Here is a 19,345-nt window from a genome sequence, read left to right on the forward strand (position 1 = left end):
AGACGGGAAGGGGGCAGGGCATAGATCACGTGTTCATATATTTTTTCTAACGCATGATGGAATGAATGGATGGATGGATAGATGGTCGGGAGACTGGCCTGGCGGGTGGGGTTTCGGAGAACAAATGTCTGGAACTCAGCTCAGCCTCGGTGTTGTAGGTGGGAAGGGTTCAGACAAGGCTGAACACCACTCAGCAACCCCAAAACAAAGCAAGCGGGGTGGGTTGGGCCCTGCTCCCTGCCTCTCCCCCCGCTGAGCCCTCACGCTTGTGCCTCCACCACTGACCTCCAGTTCTTGGTGTGCGGGGGCCCTTCCTCTAGGCGTAACAGGGCGTAGCGAGCCGCACTGAGAGACAGGCCTCGGATGCCATCGCCCCACTCCTTCTCCGCCCTGGGGCCGGGAAGGGGGATCGCAAGAGGCAGAAAGCCAAGGAGAGTCAGGGAGAGCCGTCCACCCTGAAGTGGCCACCCCAGCACAGAGCCGTCGATCTCAGGCTCAGAAAGGAGGTCCCTCCTGCCACCTCCATTTCTCAAAGCTTCAGCCCCTCCCCTGCTCCTGTTCCGTCTCTCCCCATCCCATCCCATCACCCTTTGCCCTCCACTCTAGTGCCACCTTCTCCCACTCCCTGCCTCATCCCCCCGACCGCCCACCCCCGAGCACTCATCACCCCTCTCTCTCCCCTCCTCACCTCCTCCCATCCCTCAGTCTCGCCCAGCCCTCCCCGCTTCCCCGCGCTTACCCACGGTACTCGATGTACTTGTAGATGAGTCCGGCAATGAGCATGGCCACCAAGGCGTAATACCAGGAGCAGATGAACATGAGGGCCAGGCAGAGGCTCATGCCCAGGAACGAGAGTGTCCTGGACGGGGGGAGGGAGAGCCGGCCTCTGAGCCCTGGTGGGGCTGTCACTGGTGCCTGGGCTCAGACAGCAGGAGTTAGATGGGGTGGGGCATGGGCGAGACCTGGGAGGCTACAGCCAGGTCTAGGGGACATCACACCGTCATCTCCATGAGCACCACGGGGACGTGGGGCCTCTGGATGAACGATCAGCCACAGACAGGGCGCCTCCCCTCGCCGCACCCAACTCCTAAGTCACCACCCTGCCCTGTCCCAGTGCCTTAGACCCTGCCAGACCGCCCTGCCAGGGAGGTTCTGAGGCAGGAGTGTCTGGGGAAAGTTGGAGGCAAGATCTCCCAGGAGGAATGTGACCCCAGGGAAGAGGTGACTGGCACAGCAGTAGCACTGAGATGGGGGGCAGGCAGCCTGGGTTCTGGGCCAGGTGTGCCATACTCTTGCTGGGTGGCCTTAGGCCACCTTTCCCTATTGGAGCCTCCGTTTCCCTTTGGTAGAACAAGCGTGATCATTCCTGCCCTGTCTGCCCCACAGGCCTATTGTGAAGATAAAGAGCCATCAAGGAAAACGATCAGAAGTCCAGCCCCACATAAGGAGCATCTTCCGTGCGCCAAGCAGTGTAATGCTTACAAGGGCCTATGAGGTAGGTGCAGTTATTGTCCCATTTCACAGCTGAGGAAACTGAGGTTTCCTCGTCAAGACTGGAAGGTGTTGCGCTCTATTGACAGGAGAGGGACTCTGGCTGAGGCTGTTTATACAGTGTTATGTTACTACTTGTGATTATAAGGAGGCCTTCTCCAGGACTTTTCTCATGCTAGTTGTGAAAAGTGGAGTTTGGGATCCTTAGACCTGGAGGGGATGGGCTGGGGCGAGGGGGAGATGAGAGGACGGTCCTCTGGGGCAGGGAAGGGGAACGGGCACCCACCAGTGGTAATAGCGAAAGCGTGGCCGCCAGTTGGGCGTCCTCAGCAGCGTCTGTACCGCACAGGCCAGGTTCACGAACATGTAGCACATCAGAAAGAACCTAGAACACAGAAAGGTCCCAGGAGAGACAGAGATGCAAGGGGAGACAGAGTCAGAAGCACAGGGAGAGAAAGGAAAGGGAAAAAGAAACTGGGGAGCTGGCTGAGTCATGTTCTGGGGCTTAGGAAGAGGTTCAAAGGCCAAATCCCCTTACAACATGCCCTGGTGCATGTGGGGGTGAATCTCCGTATAACAAAGGACAGGTTTCTACGACAGTGGGGTTGTTAAAGTGTTTGGGTGGGCTGTCCAGGGTCACAGCTGAAGGATCCAGGTAGAGAGACCCCCAGAGATGATGGGGAGGGCAAGAGGCCAGCACGCACATAGAGAGGATGGGGGCGACCTCGTCCAGGGATGCAATGAGGATGCCAATCTCGCAGATGCAGGCGGTGAGAAGCAAGGCCCACGTTGGCTCTCCGTTGGCTTTGCCGTGGCCGAAAACCTGAGGACAGAGCAACCATCACAGGGGGCTGAGACCTTAAGGACTTCTTGTCTCTCTCTTCCAGTCTTGGAGACCAGTACGGCAGAGGCAGGGAGAGGATGCTGTATTTCTCATCCTTTAAATGTACCCAAGGGGATACCAGGTTTTTGCTGTATCTCGCCCACTCTGACATTGGTACCCCAGTGCAGTGCAGTTCAAATGATCCCTGAAGGGGAAAAGGAGGGGACACATGGAGGAGGAGCTGCAGGGGGCCAGCAAGGAGCCATGACTGAGTTCACCATAAATCTTTTTTTTTTTTAAGTACCACAGAGAGCACCCTCCTCTTACTTGCCCTTTGGCTGCCTCCCTGAGACCCCGCCCAATCACGAGGCCAAAGGAGGACCATTCATTTTTCCCCTAAGCGCGGACAATCCTGCCCAAAGAGATGGCCCTGATGTTGGGCCCAAAGGCACACCCGTTCTTCTTAGTGGCGGCACAGAGCAGCAGGGCCCTGCTCCCTGGGTAGCCGCCCTGGGCAGGGGCCTGGCTGGCTGGTGTAGGCGGTGGACTGCTGTCCCCACACCCTGCCCCTGCCGCTGACCTGCAGGAAGGGCACTATGCCATCGCGGGAGATGGCCTGCAGCAGGCGTGGAGCCCCCGTGAGGCTCTGCAGCCCAGCCCCGCAGGTGGAGAAGAAGGATCCGATGACAATAACCCAGGGGGACGGCCAGGCCAGGGTGCCCACCACCAGGTTGCCATTCACAGCTTCGCCAAACCTGGAATGAAGCAGCAAAGGGACAAGAGATGCTGGGTGAGCACCGCCACCCGGATTTCAAAGGTCTCCCGCACAAACTGCGGGACAAACTGTACGTCCACTACGAGGCTAGCCTGTGCGGGGGAGAAGGGACAGACAAAGCCCCTGATGACCTGGGCACTTTCTGTCTGTGTGACCTTGGGCGAGACATTCAACCTCTCTGTGCCTCAGTTTCTTCAGCTGTAAAGTGAGGATCGTTATAAACCTATCTCACACAATTGGTGGGAGGAATAAGGAGATAACATATGGAAAATACTTGGCACAGTGCCTGCTACGTGGTTCTAAGAGTGACACTTTTTCTTTATTGAGGTGTAGTTGACATTCAAGATTATTTAAGTTTCAGGTGTACGACATGGCGTTCACAATTTTTAAAAGTTGTACTCCACTTATAGTTATAAAATATTTGCTATTTCCGTGTGCTGAACAATATATCCTTGTAGCTTATTTATTTTGTACATAGTAGTTTCTACCTTTTAATCCCCTACCCTTATCTCGCCCCTCCCCCCAATAGTGATTCTAGTACGAGGTCAATTGTGTAATACTACGTCATCCTGGGCAGATATCTCAAACTATTAGAACCTCAGTGTCTCCATCTGAAAAATGGGGGTTCTGGCCTCATCGTGTAGTGATGGTATGTGGTGTGAGGATCAAGAAAAGCATTTTCTAACAATGACACTGTCTTCAAATGGAAGATGCTACCTCAGTAGGTAGAGAGAGCCCTGTCCCTTCAGTGTGCAAGCAAAGGTACACTCAGATGGGCCGTTGCTAAGGGACTTCAAGAAGCAGATGAAAGATTATCCTGAATGACCTGCCGAATCCCTTGCAATCTTGTGGGAGGTCTACGATGAAATGAAATGAGATAAATGGAGGTTAAGTTGCCCTAAAAGCTAATACGTGTAATATATGCAAATTGCCCATTTGGCCAGGTCACCTCCCTGCTTAAAATCCTTCAGGGTTTCCCCCATTTTTTATAAAGTAAAGCTCCAGTTTCCTGGCGCCAAAACCCAGACGTCCAGGACTGGCCCTAGCCTAGGTCTCCAGCCTCATGTCCCCACTTCCTGGAAGCCAGAATGGCGCCTTGGAAACTGACTTCTGTGACAGGACCTCCTGTTTTCACCCTGCTGGTCGTGTATGCACACACCCTCCAGAGGTGTGTGCTCCAGAAGCCCTGAATGCTTACAGCTACTGGTACCCCTACATGCGCGCGCACACACACACGGCTCTTGGTCCCCTCTACTTTGGCCATGCTGTTCCCACTGCCTGGAGTGCCCTTCCCCCTCCTACTTTCCTAGGTAGTCTCTACCACTCAGCACGTAAAGTGGGAAGGAGAGATGAGAAAGCGTGTACAAGGCACTCCCACAGCATCTCCTCTTCCCCGACCCTCTGGGACTGGATCGCAGCCTCCATAACCCCCAGGCTTTGCTTTATCGCCACCCCTACAAGTCTGTTGACAAGTATGGTGACCAGCTCCAAAGAGCTCCTTCAGAACAAACATCATTAGTTATTTATCTTTGTTATTTATCCCTGCCCCCAGAACCCTGGACAGTAGCTAACACATAGACATCCAGGAAGTAGTAAATGAATTAGTAGATTTTAAAGAAAAAGGAAAGGAAAGTATCGTTATCTTAAAGGAAATCAGACACCGCTCATGCTTCTTGAGTTGGAGTGACAAGAGAAAGGTGAATTATAAGAAAGTGAGTTGACAGGCAAGCCCTGTGGCCTCCCTCCAAGGCCCCTTGCCCACGTTTCAACTATCCTGCCAGGCCTGTTTCCCAGAACCTGGCCCTCCATGCCCCACCGCCCCCCCAGAACAGGATCCTCCCTGATCCCCTTACTTACTTGTCCCGAAGGACGACCCCCTCGATGCAGGCCCCAAACAGAACAACGGAGCTGATGTCTGCAGCGGAGCATGAAGGAGAATCCCCAGGGTGGCGCTGTCCTTCCTCCCCACCCCTCCTGAGCCAGCCAGGTGAGGCGGCAGCTTCAGAAGCCCTCCGTCTAGCCCTCCCCACCCACGGTGGTCCCAGCCCCAGTGAAGGATACAGACAGCGGAGGTGGTGGCGATGGCCAGGATGGTGCCAGTGGGAATTGACTTCTGGGCATCCCGCAGGTCCCCAGAGCGGTTAGAACCAGCCATGATCCCTGTGAACAGAGGAGCAGCTAGGACAGGAGCCACAGGAGACCAGACAGACTGAGAAGAAAGGACATCAGCCTCAGAGTCAGGAAGCCGGGGATCTAGTCCTGGTCCACTGACTCCTATGAGACCTTGGGCTTGTTACTTGGCTTCTCCGGGCCTTAATTCCCTCACCTGTCTGTCCAGTGGGAACTGAACTGTTGGCTCCTGCCTATGTAATGGGGCTGTTGGACTCAGAAATTGCCCACATCGTGACTGACTCTCTCCCTACCCATCCACTCCCAGCCAGAGTCCTCCCCTTCTGAGCTCCCCTTCACCTGTGACTGAGGGGAAGTAGATGCCAACCAGCAGGGTGAAGTAGGAGGTCATATCGCTGAAGACATAGGGATGGTCCATGTCGACAGGGGTACCATCTCCCAGGCCCACCGAGGGCATCCCACGCCTTTCCACAATCACCCCCTTGGTCAGGTAGGAGCTCCAGAGGTTCTCTGTGGGAGAGACAGGATGCTCAAGGAGAAGACCAGACGTCAGGGTGCCAGAGCTCTGGGGCCAGGAGGTGGGGTGGGCAGAAAGAAGGGTCAGGGTCAACCACCTCTCACTCCCCCTGGGCCTTATTTCTACCAACATTTCCGAAGCTCCCGCTTTGGGCCAGGTCATGTGCAGGGGCTTTGCACATGGATCAGATCTAGTCCTTGCCCTCAAATGGTCCAGTCTACAGGGGGACATAGACACACACATCTCAGGCTGATTCAGTGTGTCCCAAACTGATCTCACCACCTACTCACTCCAAATGGCTCCTTTCCTATATCCCTTATTTTGGTAAATGACACTACCATCAACTCAGAGAGCTTGACATTGCCCTCAACTGCACCCTTTCCCCATCTCCGTTTCAAAAATCTCCAACTCCTGTCCCTTACGCCTCCTAAATATTTCTCAAATACGCCCCTTCTCTCCTTCCAGGGTTCCTCCACTTCTGCACTAAATGTCAAATTTAGTGATAATTGTGACGAGAACAGGCAATTCTCGTGTGGAGGGCTGTCCTGTAGCACTGTAGGGTGCGTAAGAACATCCCTGGCCTCAGCCGCCAGATGCCAGTAATAACCCTTCAGTCGTGATAACCCAAAATGTCTCCGGACGTTGCCACACATCTCCTGGGGGGCCAAACAGCCCTGGTGGAGAGCCACCGTGCCATTCCCACTGCTGTCACTCCATCACTCCAGGTAATAAAACCACTCTCACCTGGACTCAGCGTTAGCCTCCTCCTGGACTCCCTGACTCGGTTCCCTCTCTGCTTTTAGCCCATCCACGTTAGCAGCCAGAGTGAACCTTCACAAGCAACACGCTGACCCGGTCCATCCCTTTACTCAGAACCCTTTGGTGGCTCCTCGTCGCCCTCAGAACACTGTCCAAACCCTTCAACGTGTTCCAGGGCTGACCACAGTCAGGCTCACGCCAGCCTCTCCAACATCATTTCTTGATTGCCCCTCCTTCCTTTGTACTTTATGCCCCAGTCACACCAAATTACCTGGGGTTGGAAGGACACAATATGCTCTTCTGTGTCTGCATACTTTTAGGCAAGCTGTTCTTCTGCCTGTTAATTCCCTTATTCCCTTTGTATAACTGAAAATCTCTTATTTGTCCTTCAAATCCCTTCTCAGATGAGTCCAGGAAGCCTTGTCTCACCACCTTATACACATGACCACTCCCTCCCTTGGGAGGTCTCTGTTCATTGAATGCACACCTACACATGTCCTAATTTATTTGCTATTACTTCTGTCTCTGCTATTAGACTCCTTGAGGCCAAGAACTGTGACTTATTTATGTTGTGTTCCTGGTGCCCAGTGCAGTGCTAGGCAGTTAGCAGGTACTTAGTGAATACTTGTTAAGCTGCTAACTTTCTTTCCCACTAGGTGGTAAGGTATGCGAAGGCTCCCTTTCATCTCTACCTCTCATCTCTACCTCTCTGTGATCCCAAGGATAGAACATGGCCCAGAGTAGGTGCTCAATTAAAACTGATCGCATTTAACTGAATCCCAAGGAGTCCCTTAATCCTATTTAAGCCACAATCCCTGCAGCATTCCCTGGACACCAGACCTCTTCCCTCCCTCAGACCTTTGATGAGGCCACTGGCAGCGCCAGGGATGCCCTGGATCTCCGTGACATTGTTTCGGGTGAAGTACTCATCACAGGTGGCGTTGAGGAATCGGGAGGAGCAGAAAAGGCCCCAGAGCCGTGTGGTCACTGTCTCATTTCCTTCCCAAGCCAGCTTGGCACAGACGTCAAAGCCATGGCGAGACAGTGTGCGGTTCCCCAGGAGGCAGATACTAGGGAGAGAAACAAGGGAGGAGGGTGGTGAGGGACGTAACTTTGCCCTGGTTTCACAGTAGAACCGCCATGGGAGCACGAAACACATAGACGCCAGGGCCCCATATCCAGAGATTCTGATTTAATTGGGATGGAGCCCAGGATCTGTGTTCTTTCAAAGCTCCCCACAAGTGATTCTTTTCTTTCCCCCAGGCCCTGGGAGTCCTAATCCCTGGACCGCCAGGGAATTCCCTCCCCCCAGGTGATTCTAATATGCAGCCACGGCAGAGAACCACTGCTTTCGGGCGATGCTATTTCAGCATCGTGGACAGCAGTCTCCGTGTTCCGTTCTTCTGGGCAGTGGGACGTAGGGGAATGTGCCCTAGGGAGAGAGGCAGAACCAACAGGGATCTGAGCCCCGAGACCCTCTCTTCCATGTCCTTTCCCATGATAGAGAAGGTGTTTAATACTAAGAGCTTGTCACATTCCAGAAGGTTGTCTCTACCCAAGAAAGGTTCCCTAACACAGACCGGTCTTCCCTTAAGAAATTGTTCCACTTGGCTCTTCCTAAGTCCACCTCACCAGCAAGCCATTGACCCTCACAAGGAAAACTGTGCACACCTCCAATACATGTTATCCCATCCTAAAGAGATTTCCCTTAAACCAGGAGAGGTTTTCCCTCCCAAGGGAGTTTATTGTAAATCCACAACCACCCTGATTCTGAGAGATGGGGGCAGGGGAGTTGGCAGAGACTAGTGTGAAGACCCTGAAACCAGTCCAGGGAGGAGGGGGAGGATGCCTGAGGCTCAGGGCAGTAGCACTTACGGGAAGTTGGGTGGGTCAAAGGCAGATTTGATGACCCCGGCATAGATGGCCAGGATGGAGAGGATGACACAACCCAGGAAGACCAGGGCAAACTTGTTGACATACTTGACGCCCACAAATACCACGGTGGCCATGCAGGTGAGCACGCAGGTGCCGTACACACGCATATTGTTCAGCATGGCTGCTGCCTCCCCACTGGCATCTTCTGCCTTGAAAATGGCCATAGCTGGGAAGAGGTAAGCCTGTGGGAAAGGGGTGCGGAGGTCAAGTAAGGAAGTAACCCACTAAGTAACCAACTAAGAATTTCTCCAAGGAAATAACCTGAGGTGCAGGCAGGGCTTTGGAGAAAAGATACGCATCACAACATATTTACAGTAGTACAAGACTGGAAATGACATCCAATGATAGGGGAATAGTTAAGGAAATCATGGTCTATCCTGCAAGGACTATTATACTGTCATTAAAAGATCGTACTGCAGGAATGTTGGGAGCAATTATTAAGTTCTATTCTTTTGTTATCAACTATAGTTCTTAATGATTATTTATTGTTTTTATTATTTCAATAAGAAAGGCAGATATAAATTAGACATTCATCCCTAGAGGATTGGGTAAATAAATCATGATATTTCTGAATAGACTATGTAGCTGTTAAAAAGGGCAACATAGATTTATATGAACTGACTCGAAAAGGCTATCCATGTTATATTAGGTAAAAACAATCAATTTTTGAAAAGAATGTGTCTTATCTCATTTTGGTAAATATATATGTGTACTTACATGTGACTATATACACACATATGTGTATATATGTCTGTCTGTGTGTAGATACATCAAAATGTTAACAGTCGTTTCCCCTGAATGGTAAAAATGTGAATAATCTTTATTCTTTTTGCACATCTGTATTTTCCATAATTTCTATACTAAATATTAATATATTTATATTCTTACAAAAGTTATTTTCACCTGTGATATTTGCAAAGAGGGTTTTGCATTATTAGAGAAATCTATAGAGTTATATTTTCTAAAGACAAAATACAATATCACAAAAAACTAGACGGATGTACCAAATGATAATGATGATTTGCCTTAGGAGATTGTTATTTCCTTTTTTACATTCTTTGATTTTTTTCCAATTTTATGCAATGGGTAGAATTGCTTTTATAATAGTTCTTTGATTTTGTAAAAGCCATAGAGGTCTATTATTATTCTCTCATAATTTGGCTTTTGGGGTCCTTTATTCCCCATCTACCCTCCCTGCCCCTGGACGCCTCCATTCCATCCCCAAACCAGAAGCTGCAACATCTGTTAGTTCTAGTTCTCTGAAGCCGAGTGGTTGGGTGGACAAGCACGGGCTTCAGGGTCAGGAAGACACAGGTTCGTATCCCTTCCATACATCCCTTAAGCTCTCTGAGCCTTGCTTTCCGCATCCATAAAATGGGGACATCTTCTAACTAATGCAAGGGTCGTGAGGATGAAATAAAATGATACATTGAAGGCCACGGGGCCTGGGTAGAGTAGGAGTTTGGGAAATAAATGTCAGCCCCACTTTCTTTTTTTTTTTTTTTTTTTTTTTGCGGTACGCGGGTCTCTCACCGCTGCGGCCTCTCCCATTGCGGAGCACAGGCTCCGGACGCGCAGGCTCAGCGGCCAGGGCTCACGGACCCAGCCGCTCCGCGGCATGTGGAATCTTCCCAGACCGGGGCACGAACCCGTGTCCCCTGCATCGGCAGGCGGACTCTCAACCACTGCGCCACCAGGGAAGCCCAGCCCCACTTTCTATATACCGAGGAACCCTCTTCAGCTCCCACCTCACCTCCTCCTGCAGGGGCAGGAATAACCGAGACCAAAGTCAGCAGCCTTCACTTCGAACACTGCCCAGGGACCTGACTTCTCATCAGTCACTGCTTCTAACAGATCTCTTTCTCAGCTCCCTCTTCTTCTGCTCTGCCATCCGCTAGCCATCAGCCCTCTACCACTAACATTCCCAGAGTGCTTAGCACTGTCCCTGGCACACAGCAGGCAGTTACTGTGTGACATGACTTATCATTTCTTATTTCATGATTTTACTCTTCCCAACCCACCTCTGCCACTCGTAGCTGAGTGACCTTGAGCAAGTCATTTCACCTGACTGAGCTTATCATTGTAAAATGGGCATAATAATACTTAAACCTCATGAGGATTCAAGCTAATGACTGTAAAGCACTTGGAACTCTGCTGAGAGCACAGTGGGTGCCTGATAAAGGACAGCTGTTCATGTTACGTAATTAGTGTATCCTGTCTCCCCAACTAGACTGTGAACTCTTTCCAGACAGAACCATGTCTGATTTTCCCTTGGCCTTACTTAGTGACCCAGCCTACAGGAGGTGTCCAGGGAGCATCAGTTAACTGACTGACAGCCTGGGGCCCACACCTCCTCCTTGGCCCCTCTCACCAGCAGGATTTCGATGGTGCCAGGATGTACATGGCCCCAGCAAACGTAGTGCCCAGGTAGAAGCAGAGGCCCACAGCGCCCCCAAACTCTAGGACCCAGAGACCTGGAAATCATGTAGTAGGAGCCGCCAGCTGCAGAAAAAACCCAGTATCAGCAAGAGGTTCGAGGGGCACTGGGCTGCCGTAGGGGATGAGGGAGGGATCTGAGACAGTGGTGGGAGGGAGGTTCCTCTGGGCCTCCCAAGCCTTACAAGCTGTAGCCCTAGGACTGAAGGGAGACCCAGCCAGACACTCTGAGTGGCTTCTATAGCACTAATTCCCATGTTGCTAATTACCCCTCTAAGGAGGTCATGGCTCAGAAAATAGGATGATGGAGAGGAGGGTCTCAGGCAAAGGGAGGAGATCTCGCATTGCCCCATTCAACACCATCAACACCTCCGTCCCCTCCCCTTCACACGGCTGCCCCCATCTATCCCACGGAAACGCCGTAACCCAGCCCCCGAATCTGCGGTATTGCTTCTCTGGGGTCCTGATGGCACCCAAAGCACAGGACACTGTCCCTCCTTCCAACTACCCAGGCCTCCCTCCCAACCATCCAGGCCCCTTCCCCTCCCAGAAGCCCCAGTCACATACCAGGCACAACACCATTGGTTGCAATTGCACTCATGGAAATGGCCGTGAGCATCGTCTGTGAGGAGAGAGATCGTCAGAGTGGCGAATAGGGTGGGGGCCAAACCTTCTACCCCATAAACACCCGCCAGAACCCACAAGTCCTCTTCCATCAAGCTTGTCCTCGGTCCTGTTCCAACTCCTACTCCTGCCAAGTCCTTCTTGTCCACAAAACCCCTTCTTCACCAAGCACATGAAAGAAACGCAAGCTATAGCATCAGAGAGCTCTGGAAACCCCAGCTTGGCCTCTGACCAGCTGTGTGACCGGAGACAAGTCACTTCAGTTCTCTAAGCCTCAGTTTCTTCATTTATTAAATAGGCAGGAGTACAAGCTTCAGCACTGGCTACTCACACGCAGAGGGGGGCTCAAGGGTCACGTGTGAGGAAACGTAAACGTCGTGAGAAGTAGGCATTTAGTGAACATGTGATTTTTTTAGAGAGGATGGGAATAATTCAGTTACAAAGCTGTTTGGGACCCGTAATCCCATTTTTTGTGAGTCAAGACCTTCTGAAATGTTAACTACTGTGAGACTGTAGGTGAGTTTTATTTATTAATGTACACCTATCTTTTCATCAATGAGTCTGCGGTACCTGGGTAATTACAGCCAAGCGCACACACACACAGCCAGGTGAAACCTGGTTAATAGCCATCAGGGACTAGCCTGTGAGATGCTGGAAGGACCAGGCAGACCTAATTTACTCTCAAGATTACACGCAGTGGTTCCTATAAAAGATCAGGTCTCATGCTTCCCCCTCCTCCCCCTCCCCCCGCCAGGTCCCCGCTCAGCCCAGCTGCCAGGCGTCAGGAGAGGGGAGCGTGTCACTCACACAGGAGCAGCAGATGAAGACCATGCAGAAGGACTCCATGATGCCCGCGATGCCCACCACCCAAGTGAGTCGCAAGAAGAGGATGACACCAAAGATGTTCTGCAGGCACGGTAGGTACACGCCCATGAAGGTGCCCATGCGGGGGGCCTGCCAGGGAGGCCAGCATCAGTTTCTGCAGCCCCCCAGTCAGTGCCAACACCCCAGGCCCACTCCTCCTACCCTGGCCCCTCCATCCCCCACTTTCCTCTTCTCCCCATCCCCGTCCCTTCATCCCTCTTCCCTCTGATTCTCATCTCGCTTCCCTCCTCCCTTCAGGCCTCTATCACCTACCCTTCAAGCCACCCCTCCCTCTCCCCTCCATGTCTATCCCTCACCTCCCATCCCTTCCCCTCCCTCAGCGTCCGCCTCCCATCCCTCTGTCTCCATCATGCATCCCTCCATCTGAATCCATCTTTCCTGCCCCACCCCCTCTCCCCTCCCACCCTCCCTCCTCCCTCAGCCCTTCCTCCCCGAGGCCCTCACCTGCACCGGCTTCTTCTTTCCACCCTCATTGTTTTCTGCCTCTTCGTGCTCCCTACTTCCCTGGGGCAGGTTGGTGTAGTTGGCCAGGCCACTGAGCAGGGAGGACACCATGGGGCTGGTGTCCATCTCCTCCTGTGGAGGGAGGCTCTCAGTGTTGGGAGGCTAAGCCCTGGTCGGGGGTGGGGGGGCTAGACGGTAGGAGGCCGAGAGAGATGCAGACCAGGGGCAAACCGTTGAGGCTAGGATGAGATGAGCAAGGAGGAGGAGAGCAAGGAGAACAGGGAGAGAGGGGGTTGGGGTGAGAAGGGGGATAGCAGGGGAAAAGGGGAGGAGAAGAAATGACAGGGAGGTTCAGGGAGGAAGGTGGACCTGAGGGAGAGATGGAGAGGAGGGGACTGTTCCCCAGGGAAGGAGGGAGGGGGTGGGCTGACGAAGGGGGAGGTGAACTGTGGGTGGAGGCCCAACTCCCCTGGCAACCCACCTCAAACAGGGCCATGTTCTTGCCATCATACTCCTTCCCCTTCTCTGTGTCGGTGCTGTTGATGAAGGGGCTGCTCTCCTTGGGGTTGCCATCACCTGAGAAGGCGGAGGAGTCAGGGGGCCTGGCACCGAGCTGGTTGTGGCCCACATACCTGGACGTCCAGCTGAGTGGCCAGCTTTAAACTCTCTGAACCTCGGTCTGCACATTGGAAAACTGGAGCTAATACTACCTCCCTTGCAGAATTTTAGTTGACAGCGCATACGAAGAGCCTAGTGCGCTCCCTGGCTCGTACAGGGTATTTAATGAACGTGGAAGTGCTCCCTTGCTCTTGGGGGTCCTACTTCATTCACCAGGGCACCCTAGACTCTCCAGCGTCCCCTCCTTGACCACAACTAGCCCATCCTGCTGTTTGGGGGTGGGGGAAGGCAGAGAACCCTGCAGCTGAGGCCCCAAGGAATACTCCACCTCTTGGAAGAGTGACCCCCCCCTTTGGCATCTCCTGTGTCCCTCATTCATCTTCAGTCAACAAAGTATTTACTGGATGTCTCCTGTGTGCCAGCGTGGGCATGGGCGTGGGGGAGTAAAACACAGAATAAGACACCATCCCAGCCCTTGGGGAAACCCAAAGGGCAGGGGAGATAAACAGCAGCCAGGAATTTCCAACCCAGAGGATAAGGTCCGCGGTAGAATATGAAAGAAGAGCTGTGGTAACACAGGAGAAGCGTTCAGCCCGGCCTGGGAGGTCACGGAAGGCTTCCCAGAGGAAGTGACGTGTCGGCTGAGAACTGAAGGATGAGTAAGAGCTAGACTGGGAGGGAGGCGGGAGGGTGTTCCAGGCAGATAGAACAGCAGAACAGCATGTTCGATGGCCCAGAGGTGAGAGTGAGAGGAGTGGGTCAGAGGAGCTGGAGGAAGCTTGAATCCGGCCGGAGTCTAAGGAAGGGGTACGGTGGGGTGGGGGGCAAGGATGGGGAATAGCATGTAAAAAAAAAAGAGGCTAGGAAGGTAACTGCGGGCCGGGTCCTTAAACGACTAGCCGGCCATGTTAAGGATTTTGGACTTCATCCAGAGGACAATGGGAAGTCATTGAAGAGTTTCAGGCAAAAAAACACCATGAACAGATTTGTGTTTTAGAGCAATTGCTCTGGTCTTTAGATGAAGAATACAGAAGCTAGTTAGGGACTTTCAGAAATCTGGGCAAGGACCAATGATACCCAGACCAGAAGCAGGGTGGAACCATGAATAGACTCCAGAATTATTGGCACACATTTCTATGCCAGATATTTGAGGATGTGGGAGGGAGGAATCTAGGATAAGGCCTGGGTTTCTAGCATGGGTAAATGGGTAGATATGGTGCTATTTAATAAACAGGGGAGGGCTTCCCTGGTGGCGCAGTGGTTGAGAGTCTGCCTGCCGATGCAGGGGACGCGGGTTCATGCCCCGGTCCGGGAAGATTCCATATGCCGCGGAGCGGCTGGGCCCGTGAGCCATGGCCGCTGAGCCTGCCATGGCCGCTGAGCCTGCGCCCGGAGCCTGTGCTCCGCAACGGGAGAGGCCACAGCAGTGAGAGGCCCGCGTACTGCAAAAACATAAATAAATAAAAATAAATAAACAGGGGAAAGAAGGCGATTGGGGGTGGGGAAGTTGCTGAATTTGATTGCTGGTGAGGCGCTATAGGACACCCAAGTGAATATGTCCAGAAGCACTTGGATGTACGGATCAGTCTGGGTCCCAGGAGAGAGGCCAGACAGGAGGAAGACATGGGGGTAGCCCATGAAAAGGCGTGTAGGAAGTGTGTGAAACCGTGTGCCTGGAGATCATCATCCAAGAAGAAAGCCTCTAGGGCATTAAGGAGAGGGTCCTTCCAAAGAGATGTAAGGGGCCCTCCACAGACACACTCCCTTGGCTTCAGCCATCACACTTTCTCAGTTTCAGGGCTGAACCCCAGCAGTAGACATCTCTTTGGACTCTGGAGAAACTCTCCAATGACCAAAACAGAAGTGAAGCTGAGGCCCTACATATTCTGAATGTCCTGTCCCCTCATCTCCTGGTCCCTCTCTCTCTCCCCATCTCCCCAAATCCTCCCCAGCCTCTCCTCCTGGAAACCTTCCTTCATCTCTCAGCCAGGGTCCATCCCCAGAGCATGACCTGCTATAACCAATCTCATCCCGACTCAAAATTGTGGAAGTGATGCCTCACATCCTCAAGGGAAACCCACCACCGTCTCCTGTCACCATCTCCACTTCACTCATCAAGCCAAGAACTTCTGCTCCCAACAGGGGCCTCCACCAGCTCACTCTTCTCCTCACATATGTGGGTTCCTGGGACTCGCAGACCGGTCCTCCCAGTGGGAGCCTGGCATGTAATAGGTGCTCAGGAAAAAGTCTGTGGAGGTGAATTCCCCCAGGCTCCCTTCCTGACCCCCAGTGTCTCAGAAGAGCTGTTTGGGGCCAGAGAAAAGGAGAAATAAAAGTGAGGTGGGTCCCTCCTCCTTTTAAAATGCTGGCAAGATGTTCCTATCACACTACGGTGGTAACTAGAGAGGTTGAAGGGGGATGAGGTAAGAAGAAATTTCTTGATGGTTAAGAAAACAGGCTGGAGCCAAGGAGATTTAGGTTCCAGTCCCAACTTCGGTGGCTGTGTCGACACGTTGGGCAAGTCACTTAAACTAAGCCTCAGTTTCCTACTTTGCAAAGGGATAATAATGGTATTTAACTCATAGGGCTGTTGTGGGGATTAAGTAAAATAATGCCTGTTGGGCGTGCCCGGCACCTAAGTGTAGCTACTGCTGTTACTGTTACAATTACGATTACTAATAGACGTGGTACCCCGTCCAGCCTGGGCTCCCTATCCCACACGCCTTCCCCGGCAGCAAGATTTAGGGGCCCTGTCTCCTGTGGGACTGGGTCCCTCTCTCCACAGCGTCCGCTCTTAGGGGCAGGACAACCAGACACGAGAGCCCCCCATTCCTTTCACACCCCCTCCCCTCCTCCTTCGTGGGGGCGCGGGGCGCGTGCAGGACGGGGATGGGGGGCGTCCCGGCCCGAGACCCGGCATCGAAGCACCTCCGCGCCGGTCTCCATGGCGACGGCGCGGGCAGAGAGCGCCGCGCGGAGCAGAGCCGGCCACGCGCCCGCAGCGGCTTATGTAACGCGACGCGCGGCGCGGAGCCGGACTCCCGGCCGGATCGCAGCCCCGAGATGAGGGCAGGGGAAGGGGCGGTTCGTAGGCTTGTCCTGGGTCCCGCCTTTCCACCCGCCGCCTGGGTGGGACGCCAGGCCCCCGGTCTCGTCTGCCAGGGCTGATTTCGTCCCCTCCCTGGAACACCGGTTGAAGGGGAGGGGTGAGCTTCATCAGTTCTCAGAGGAGCAGGACTACGAAGGGGGAACTCGCCCTGATTCCCCAGAGCCAGGAGTCAGGATGATGGGAGAGCGCCGTGCAGCGCGCGCGCGAGAGGCAGGGCCAGACTGAGGCTGAGCCCTCTCGGCCCCCACCCCCGCCGCCCCCTGGGAGCTCTCCGCCCGAATCGGCTTTCAATTAAGCGGCGGCGGCCAGAGCTCCCGGGGAGGAAACAGGCTAGCGGCGCGGGCTAAGGAGCCTCCCCTGGGGGCCTGGGGCCAGGCCTGGGGGAATCCCCAAGCCAGATTGGGGGAGTAGGGGAAGGCGTCAGACCCCAAGAGGAAAGGAGACCTGGGGGCCAGAGACAATAAATATCCTTGTGTCCCTTCGTCCAGAGGAGCCTTCTTACTCTGGTCATTCCCACCTCCCCGAGGTCAGGACCAAGGGTCCCCTCCTACATTTCCAAGAACCTAAGTTCAGAGATGCCAGTGGTTGTCGGCCTGGTGGTCTTCCCTCAAGCCCAGGAGGTCCTTAGAGCCGCCTGTCATCGTCTCCAGGCACCACTGGGAGGCCTTCTTTCTCTCTCTGGGACCCAACATGCCAGACCCAGGTCCTGGCCACTCTAGTTCCAGATCCTGGACACTGATATCTAGGGAGAAAGTCTCCCCACGAGCCTGCTACACTCAGAGTCTGGGAAACTTATGGGGAGGGGGTAGAACTGAGGGAGTTCCTAGTTAGACTACTGCTTCACACACAGAGGCCACTTTTCTAGGCCACGTGAGACCCCATGGAAATCCCATGGCGCCCAGTAAGACGCCATCCTCGGGGTAGAGAAAGCAGGGACTGGGGGATTGGACCCATACCCCGTGTCTGCGGGAGCAGAGGCCCCTCCTCAGAGTGGTGACATCTGAAGGGGATCCCAGGTGGACATGGCCCCCCTTCGTTCCCTAGGAACCGCGGCGGGATGCCGGGCTCTGCTGCGGACTCGACTTTGCCAAACCCCCTCCCTCCCGCGGCCTAAGCCCGCTGTGGAGGGGGGCGGCTGCGGACTGAGGTAACCTCAGGGTGACTGTGGAGATGGATGAGTTAGGCAGCCAGTAGTTCCTACCCGTACTCAGCCTCAGGGAGGAAGAAGGGGTGTCAGACAAAGGATCGGGGACCCTGGTGTCCACAGACTTCCCAAGCGACCCCTTGGCTCTGACTTGGACCCAGGATCCGGAGGACTTCAAGGCCAGGCTGCCAGTCCCTGGAAGACCCTGCTCTTTCAGCCTTGGGCCATCCCTGGGGGAGGTCTGCAGGAGTCTCGGCCCAGAGGGTCAAGCAATGCCCAGGGGAGCGTTTGAGGCGCTGAGCGCAGACAGCCAGAGCGGGAGGCGGGCTAGTGCGCAAGGGACGCAGCGCCGCTGGAGGGTGGGGGCTGGGGGCGGCTGACAGCCGTGCTGGGTGGCTGAGACCGCGGGGGGGCGGCGGGGGGCCCGAGAGCCCGAGGGGGTGGCTGGCCTCGCAGACCTCGGAGCAGGGAAAGCGCGGAGGAGAGTGGGGAGCCGCGAACGGACTCGCTCCAAGCCCCTCGGCTCCTAGCGAGTCTCCGCACCCACCGCAGCGCGTCCGCAGTGTCCGCGCCACGGCGCCAGGGATTCGGCCGCTGGGACCCCATTCCCGAGGCCTCACTGGGGAAGCTAGCAGAGCTGACAGGAAAGACTCTCCCCGGCCCCGCCCTCGAAACCACATTGCTATGCCAGGGTACCCAGAGGAAGGGGAGGGGGAGGAAGGAGGGTGATCTTGCTTCCCGTCCCAAAGCCACGGGAACGCGAGAGGGAGAAGGAGATTCCGCAAAGTAGGGCTGAAAATCCCCGGAGGGGGTACGCTTCGGTCTGAGGTCGGACCCCGGGCAGCTTTGGGGGAGGAGGCCCGGACCGCATCAAGTGACCCCTTAAGGAGACGCCGCAGCCGGACGGGGGCTGTCATATGGCTCCAATCCCCCCATAGGCACCTTCCCCCCATCTTTCAGCTGGAAGACTCAGAGCGAGTGACTGCCGCAGACTGCGCCCCCCGCAACCCCCGCGCTCTGCGCCAGGACGCCAGGGTCCCTCCTCGGGAAGAGGAGCCCTCCTCCCTCCCGTCGAGCTACACGTCAGCCCGTTCTAGCTCTTCCAACCCCTTCCCACCGCCTCCCCCGCTTAGCTACCCCACGTCTGCCCCCGGGCCGCGGGCAATGGCAGCCCCTTGGCCCCCAGCCCTGTCCCCGGGCGCGGCGCATTCCAGCACCTCGTACAGTGCCTGGCGCATTCCAATGGAGCTGGGCTCCAGGCCGCCTTGGGCGCCCACCGCCCCGGTCAATCCCCGCCTCTCCTCTGAAGGAGGCGGCCCCCGCTCTGCCTCTAACCCCAGAGCCGCTTCCTCTCCTCGCCGCCCCCGGACCGCTGCTTACCAGGGTTGGCTCCCCCATCGCCGTCCTCGCAGTCCGTCAGGTTGTTTAGCATGGTGGCGGCGCGGCGCCGGGCCCGGGGATGGCTGCGGCGCCTCACCCGCGCCCCTCTGCCTGCCTCCGCCGCTTTCTCGCTCGCTCTAGCTCTCTCTCGCTCTCCGCTCCACGGAGGAAGAAGCTGCAGTGCCCGCCCGCCCGGCGCACACACACTCGCACACGGACACACGCTCACACCCGCGCGCGCCCCCTCTCAGCGGCGGCGCTGCTCGCCTCATCCC

The 19,345-nt window shown here is 54.9% G+C and overlaps 1 protein-coding gene across 1 annotated transcript in view; it reads right to left on the minus strand.

Moving 5' to 3' along the window:
- Positions 1 to 19,137, minus strand: part of SLC12A5 (solute carrier family 12 member 5) — a 30,327-nt gene extending 11,190 nt beyond the window's left edge. The window contains 18 exon segments of the mRNA XM_032606676.1: positions 286 to 390; positions 740 to 859; positions 1,778 to 1,876; positions 2,196 to 2,314; positions 2,895 to 3,069; positions 4,947 to 5,004; positions 5,151 to 5,249; positions 5,559 to 5,729; positions 7,354 to 7,565; positions 8,371 to 8,612; positions 10,802 to 10,824; positions 10,827 to 10,890; positions 10,892 to 10,932; positions 11,434 to 11,488; positions 12,298 to 12,444; positions 12,820 to 12,951; positions 13,301 to 13,395; positions 19,071 to 19,137. Coding sequence (XP_032462567.1) covers positions 286 to 390; positions 740 to 859; positions 1,778 to 1,876; positions 2,196 to 2,314; positions 2,895 to 3,069; positions 4,947 to 5,004; positions 5,151 to 5,249; positions 5,559 to 5,729; positions 7,354 to 7,565; positions 8,371 to 8,612; positions 10,802 to 10,824; positions 10,827 to 10,890; positions 10,892 to 10,932; positions 11,434 to 11,488; positions 12,298 to 12,444; positions 12,820 to 12,951; positions 13,301 to 13,395; positions 19,071 to 19,122 — 2,009 coding nt within the window. The 5' untranslated portion in view covers positions 19,123 to 19,137.
- Between the last annotated feature and the right edge of the window lie 208 nt (positions 19,138 to 19,345).

This window comes from Phocoena sinus, chromosome 15, assembly GCF_008692025.1.
Source record: "Phocoena sinus isolate mPhoSin1 chromosome 15, mPhoSin1.pri, whole genome shotgun sequence".
NCBI classification, from domain to species: domain Eukaryota; kingdom Metazoa; phylum Chordata; class Mammalia; order Artiodactyla; family Phocoenidae; genus Phocoena; species Phocoena sinus.